General features: G+C 52.4%; 1 protein-coding gene and 2 long non-coding RNA genes across 3 annotated transcripts; all 3 read right to left on the bottom strand.

The window, feature by feature from the left end:
• Positions 1-583: 583 nt before the first annotated feature.
• On the bottom strand, positions 584-3,022 carry LOC148392689 (janus kinase and microtubule-interacting protein 3-like). Its single transcript, XM_088387702.1, has 9 exons — positions 2,745-3,022; positions 2,472-2,534; positions 2,287-2,385; positions 1,972-2,205; positions 1,786-1,851; positions 1,656-1,724; positions 1,502-1,579; positions 1,212-1,445; positions 584-1,132 (listed from the first exon to the last, which is right to left on the bottom strand). The coding sequence occupies exons 1-9, from the start codon at positions 2,811-2,813 to the stop codon at positions 1,016-1,018; spliced, it is 1,029 nt and encodes a 342-aa protein (XP_088243828.1). The 5' UTR covers positions 2,814-3,022; the 3' UTR covers positions 584-1,015.
• A 168-nt stretch (positions 3,023-3,190) lies between these two features.
• On the bottom strand, positions 3,191-3,809 carry LOC148392688 (uncharacterized). The gene is made up of 3 exons (XR_015861003.1): positions 3,596-3,809; positions 3,441-3,511; positions 3,191-3,304 (listed from the first exon to the last, which is right to left on the bottom strand). It is a non-coding gene; the product is annotated as an uncharacterized LOC148392688 (long non-coding RNA).
• Positions 3,810-3,815: 6 nt separating this feature from the next.
• Positions 3,816-5,833, bottom strand: LOC148392687 (uncharacterized). Its single transcript, XR_015861002.1, has 4 exons — positions 5,634-5,833; positions 5,182-5,375; positions 4,944-5,057; positions 3,816-4,712 (listed from the first exon to the last, which is right to left on the bottom strand). It is a non-coding gene; the product is annotated as an uncharacterized LOC148392687 (long non-coding RNA).
• Between the last annotated feature and the right edge of the window lie 688 nt (positions 5,834-6,521).

Raw genomic sequence — 6,521 nt, 5'->3', positions numbered from 1 at the left:
AATGCGCTGAGGTCTGACATATCAGGCAGAATGGTTTGCCATCACGTTCAACAAAAAATAGAAACTTTCCCACTCTGATTAAAACGTCCTGTGTTCATCTACGTATTTTCGTTTTGCTGTGCATCTTTTCCCTGCCATTTCGAGAGCCCAATTGACACTCATAGTTTAAAGAAATGTGTTTGCCCATCCTACTTTGTGGAATTTCACCACATGCGCTTTTGACCAAAATACCAAATTGAACTCAAGTGAAGCCAACACGCACAACCCCCCCCCCCCCACACACACACACACACACACACAAATGTTGATATGAACATAAAAGAGCCGCATGCGGTTCGGGAGTTGCGGCTTGGCCAAACCTGTACTATACAACTTTATTTGTATAAAATTTTCACAACAGCTGTCACACAAACAAAGCGGGAAAAACCGAAGACGTGCGTGTTCCGCCCACGCTGGATTTATTTGCACCTTTGAAAAGACACCGTATTGCCGCAGATGTGGCAAAGAGTACTTTTGGGCATCTGAGACGGAAGGATGTCCAAAGCATCACGTCACCTGCTCTGGTAGGCATGGTGGTGGGACGTTGAGGTCAACCGCTTTGGGGTTGGCTGAATCTTTGATCGCAGGATGCCACACACTTGAAGACAGAAGCAGAAAAGCAGAGCTAAATGCAAAATGTACTCACCGGTGACTCCAATTTTTTTCCCCCCTGAAGAAACAGCTGGACGGGTGGCCCCGGCTGGCCAGTGGGACTCTTGTTATTCTGACCCTTTTTAGTGCGCGTTTGGGGCAACAACCGTTTTTTGTGGCGCTCTCTTCTGGTTCAAAAGTGCCCTGCATGTGAATTTGCTTTTCCTGCCTTCTGATTGGATGAGCGCCGGTGTGACGCGGTGCCTCTGTCACCGTGGCGGGGGGTCTACGTTGGCATCGGAGCGTCTGCCAACGTCTGAGACCGGCTGGCAGTGTATCGGAGGTGTCGAGTGCGGTGCCGCTGGAGCTCACTCACCAGCTGGTGTTAGGGCCACAGAATGAAGGCCAAGGAGAAGAATAGAAAGAGAAACAGAAACTTCTCCTCCAATTGTTTGATTTGTCTCTTCTGAGCTTCGATGAATTCTTTCAGCTCTTTGTTCCTCTAGGACGGACAAATGGAAAGTGGCATTCAAAAGCCAGTAAGCGTGCAAGTAAGTGCCGGGCTGGCTTTGGGCCCTTACCTGTTGCGCGCTGTGCAGCAGATCCATTCTCTCTTGGAGGATGCAAGCGTCGCGCTCCCTCAACTCGCACATCAGGGCTCGCTTCCATTGGTCCACGGCGCTCCTAAGCTCTTCTCTCTGATCCGCCGTCAGCACGTCATTCACGCCAGCGTGGCTGGCTTTTTCGCCGTCCGTGGCGGGGCAGTCCCGCTGCGGTAGCGCCTCGTACAACATGGCCTCCAGCTCCAGGATCCTCTGGGCCGCAATCCTCGTCCATCAGTGGTCCGGCGGGAGATTTGAGGGCGGCTTACCTTATGAGCCTGGTCCATGGAACACTTCCTGAAGTCCAACTCTTCATCCAGGTAGCCCTTCTGCTTGCAGAACATATCCTAGCACAGCTCAAGGTCAGAATTGTTGGGGCACATTGCCGGAGTTCCCCTTGGCTGATGTCGCGTGTCTGTCTACCTTCTCACTTTCAATGTCCAACATCTTCTGTTGAAGTGCTGACTTGGTCACTTTGATGTATTCTAACCACTGAGGAAAGGCTGCTGTCACATAAGCAGAATGCGAGAGCGTGCGTGGACGTGCGCGTTACCTTCTCGGCTAGGGTGAGAAGGGTCCTGGCGTGAATCACGACCACCTGGTCCTCGTTGGTGAGATTCTGCAAGAGCCCAAAGGCACAGCGTCAACAAGCTTCTTTCAGCGCAAAGCCTTCCAAAAGTCACATTTGAGCCGCCGAGTCTCGTGGAGTGCGAACATAAGGAGTTCGACATACACTTACGGCGTTATAGCCCAGGATGTCCAGCTTCTTCATCAGATCACTGATGACGATGTCCGAGGGAAAGGCGCAAGGAGCAATGTAAGGTGTTCTGGGACCTCGGGTTAAGGTTAGGGTTGCGAGGGACGCCTTACCTACGCTCACGCCCTCGGCCTCGCAGTAGATCTGCAAAGGGCTGAGGCCGTCTGGGAAACGGACTTGCAGAAACTTCAAGACGGGGGAGCGCCACTCCCTCTCCTGAAAGGCAGAGGCATGCATCCGTCCGTCCGTCCGTCCGTCACATCTCTGGCCTCAACACGCTTGTGCGAGTCTTCCCACCTCCAGCTCCAGGATGCGGAACTCAAGCAGTTCGTTTTGGTCTCGGATATCCTGGATGTGCTCTTTCAGACGCGCTTCTTCCGCCTCCATCCGCCTGACCTGAAAAGACAGTCAGACCTCATCTGCGGGGCTTCCCGACAGGTGTGACGCCAAGCGACTCCGCCCAGCGCCTTTCTTTCCGTCACCTTTTCGGCCAACTGCTGATTGCTCTGACGCAGCAGCTGCTTCTCCTCCACCCACTTGACATTCTAGAAGAGACAAACGCGTGGACAGCTTTGGAATGTTGTGTCATTTTCATCCACAAATTCTTTGGTTGACTGGAAAATGACATTTGCTTTTCTCCGCATTTTCCCAGCCACGTTCGGGGGGGGGGTTGGTCCAGTAATGCCAGACGGATGAGTGACTGAAGAATGTAGCTATTTTGTCTGAGAAAAAGGTGTGCTCATTGATGAGCTTACCTGTCCTTGTTGCTTCAGCGCTGACTCCAGATCTGCTACTCTGCTTTGATAGTGACCCATTTCTACCATCAGCTTTTCTCTGGTCTGAAAGGAGGAGGAGGGAGGCTCCTCCTCCTCCTTTCAGACCAGAGAACACCCGAGGCTGGGTGAGAACGGGGAGGCTGCGACCCGGCCGGGGGTTGCGGGAAGGGGCGCCACCTTGATCTCCTTCTCGGCGTCGTAGTCCCCTTCGCTGGTCTGGGCTAGCAGAGCGTAGGCTCGTTGCAGCGCTTGATATTCTTGCGTCAGCTGGCGGTAGCGAAGCTCCGCCTCTTCATGCACACACCAATGCAACACAGCACTAGTACCAGAATCAGTCAGACCGGCGACAAAGCACCCGCGACGCAAAGACGAGTCCGATTCCAGGCTGAAGAGGAATGTTTGGTGCCAATACGCTGGCAGAAATGGCGGGCTACCTCTTCGGGTTCCGTGTCGGGGGTTCTGTCGGTGTGAAAAGACAAGGACGATCCGTCCGAGTCCACCAACACGTCTTCGTCGTAGCCGTAAAATGTTTCGATGACCTGCGGGCGCGGAAGCAAACATCTCTCTGAACAAACTGAAGCGACACCTCACGATGAATCGACGAGAGGAACGATAGCGAGAAAAAGGCCATTTCATCTTGCGCAACACCAAGCAGCCGCAAACAAACAGACTCACCTTGCAGGACCTCACGCTTTGTTCCTCCTCAGAGATTCTCGACGTCGGTATCGTAGCAGCAAATCTCTCTCCTGTCGACACAAATAATCCGCCTTTGAGATTCTTTGGATGCAAAGGGAACGAACGGCTCCGGCGCAGAAACAAACGCGACTCACAATGACATTTCTGACATGAGCTCCTGTCTCCAGAGCCTGAAAAACACGTCACCGGCGATGATTGGAGGGACGCTCGTCTTTTCCAAAAGTGACAACTACAGGGTGTGTCAGGGTTTTCCAGATTATCTTTATCGTATCATTGTGTTGCTTTGACTTTGACTGCGACCTGTAATAAATAATATTATTTATCCCTTATTTATCCCTATCGCTTATCCCTTCCTACACAAAGTCGTAAAACACCCCTTGCTATGTTTTGACTAGAGGTCAAGGGCTTCCTCTATTCAATCCACTCTTACACCCACCCTGTTTCTCTTAATTAAAATGCTCGTGCAGGAGCCGAGAGTCAGACTTCATTCGTACAACGGATGGACTCTCCACCTGCAGGTGTCCAAAAGAACTTACTTGTCTCCCGTGTGGTTCTTGCAAAATAAGTTGGAGCGAGCGCAACTCTAACAGGGTGCATTTTGCCACTAGCTGCCTACGGACAATGACGTCGCGCTCGCGGCTCATGGTTGACGGGCTGAGCAGCCGGGCAAGTCCGTCGTTTTCAGCGCACAGCGAGTGGCAAAGGCGCTGACAAAACGGGAGCTTTGAGCTGCTGAAAACGGCAAAACAAGTCTAAAGCGTGTTCAAACGCGTGCGCACAATGCTCCTGCTTGAAAGGTCGGAATTTAAGGGGCCAATTTTTTGGATGGCGGCCGCCGGCCAAGCTTTGGACGGAAAAGGTTTCCTGGCGACAGCGAGCGAGCGCGGCGCTGCCGTACGTGCACCGAGTCGCCTGCCTGAAGACCTTGGACAAGTCGTCGATGATGTGCCGCTGCTCCACAACTTGAAGGAACTCCATTTCACCGTCCTGCTGGCCGCAACCGCGGTCCAGGTCATTGAGCGAACTAGGCCTTCTCTGTGGAACACAAATGCAGTGGACTCTGTTGGCACGCCGCCGTTGTACGCGTCGACTTACCAAGCTTGCCATCTCCTCGTTCTCCTGGGTGACAAAGCGCACTTTGTTTTCAAGGCGACACAGCACCAGCGAGAGTTCTTCATTCTTCCTGCTCAGGCGTTTGTTTTTGTACAGGAGTGGCAGAAACTGGCTTTCTGTTTCTCTCAGTCGCTTTAGCTGCAAGCATGAAGTGCGGGATGTGAAAGACGCACAACACGCGGGCCAGAACGTATCCATTCCTTTTGCATCGGTTTGAACGGAATCGTGGCTTTGGCTCCCAATAAAAGACATCTACCAGGCAACCGACTCGCCGCGCCGCTCAACTAATAAGCAAGCGCAATGGGTGCCTCGCTGGATGGCGCGCATCAAACGTAGCGCAAACCTTCAAGCGTGCCGTCAATAAATTACCAGTTCATTGCGCTCTTCAGAAAGCAGGGCGTTTCGATCCTCCAGTTTCCTGATGACTGCGCTGAGCTCAGCGATTTTCAGATGAAACCGTCGCGTGTCCCGATCCTCCTGAGACTGAAAACGCCCCGCAACACACACACACAAGCACTCGTTCAAAGTTCAAAACTGTTTTTGTGCTACCTTCCTCCAGCAACGAACTAAGTCATGCGTACTGCAAGTGTGTGATGAGGTGGCTTACGCAATGAAGAGGATTGCTAGTAGCGGCGTTGACCCCACTTCCAGGGGAGTTTAGGCCCGCCCTTTGGGAATCCCTCAGGGCAGCGATCTGCTGCTCGGCAGCCTGAGTCTGCAGCTGAAGGCGGTGGACGTGGCCGGCCCCAGGGCTTCATCCAAAACACTAACCGCTCTGTCTTTCAGCTTGATCTCATCCGTCTGGATGTACAAACGGGGAGCGCTCAGGCAGGCGGGCAAACTCATTTGCCAGAATTGTGACAAAAACAAAGAGAGCAACCGGCCAATTTTTTTCTTGAATCGACTAGAACACCTTTGCTGTGACAAAAGCGAAGCGAGCAACCGGACATTTTCTTCTTGTGAAATAGAATAGAATAGAATGCCTTAGGTGTCATTGCACTGCAGGTATACAACGAAATTGGGAACATAGCCACGCACCGCGCATCTGATCAGTCCTACCAGTCGGCGGATCTCCCTCTCGCAGTCTCTCTTGGTTCGGCTCAGCTCCTCCCGATGCTGGTGATGAGCCGATCGGAGCTCGGCCGCTCGGGACTGCCAGGCCTGCTGGGCCGCTGCCAGGGCTTCTTCCGCGCTCCTGGTGGAGGCGACACCGCTCGGTCTCCCGACACCGCCGCGTCTCCTCCACCTCCGCCAGCAAAGCGCCCCCCCTCCTCACCTGAGCAGACATTGCGCCACACCGGGCCGTTGAGACCGCAACGGAGCGCCGAGACGCTTACTGGGGACAAGCTACACAATACGGTAGCGGCCGCATCGAAGCCCGACGTGGCGTGCGGATAGTCAGACACGGATAGAGCGGATCACCTTGTCCATGGAGCCGTCCCTCAGGCTGAGGACCAAGGCATTCAGTCGCTGGATCTCTCCATCTTTGATTTTGATCACTCTCATCAGCTCCATTTCATGCTGCCGCAGTAATGTCTCCCTGGTAATGGCTAACTCTTTCTGCTTCTCCTCATGGAGTTTGCTTTTGAGTTCCGTCATGGCGGCGGTGGCACGGTGGTGCTCCGCCCGCAGGTCCTGACTTCTCTCTCTCTCCAGACAGCTGACCTGACATGACTTAGACTTAGACAAACTTTATTGTCATCTTGTCTGCACATGGTGCATACAAAACGAAATTCCGTTGCATACGTCTTACAACAAAGTAGTGATATTGCAGTTGAATAGAAGTAACATATCCTATGAAAATATATATATATACATATATACTATATATATATATATATATATATATATATTAAAAATAAGTATAAAGTGCAGCAGTGATAATTATGCAATAGTGCAAGTAGGCAAAACAGTATTCAAGAGTGTGCAGAGGAATGCTAAACCATG

Source organism: Syngnathus floridae, chromosome 10 (genome assembly GCF_059516105.1).
Source record: "Syngnathus floridae isolate MCC-2025c chromosome 10, RoL_Sflo_1.0, whole genome shotgun sequence".
Lineage (NCBI taxonomy): Eukaryota > Metazoa > Chordata > Actinopteri > Syngnathiformes > Syngnathidae > Syngnathus > Syngnathus floridae.
The sequence above is the reverse complement of the archived record's forward strand: the minus strand, read 5'-3'. Positions and strand labels throughout refer to the sequence as shown.

What these genes read in the sequence shown, in the direction of transcription:
- LOC148392689 (XM_088387702.1), bottom strand. Translation starts at nt 2,813, where the DNA reads ATGGTAGAAATGGGTCACTATCAAAGCAGAGTAGCAGATCTGGAGTCA. An exon ending in ACATCCTGGGCTATAACGCC is followed by an intron (nt 1,852 to 1,971) that starts GTAAGTGTATGT and finishes GGGCTCTTGCAG; the next exon opens with AATCTCACCAACGAGGACCA. An exon ending in TGCTGCACAGCGCGCAACAG is followed by an intron (nt 1,133 to 1,211) that starts GTAAGGGCCCAA and finishes TGTCCGTCCTAG; the next exon opens with AGGAACAAAGAGCTGAAAGA.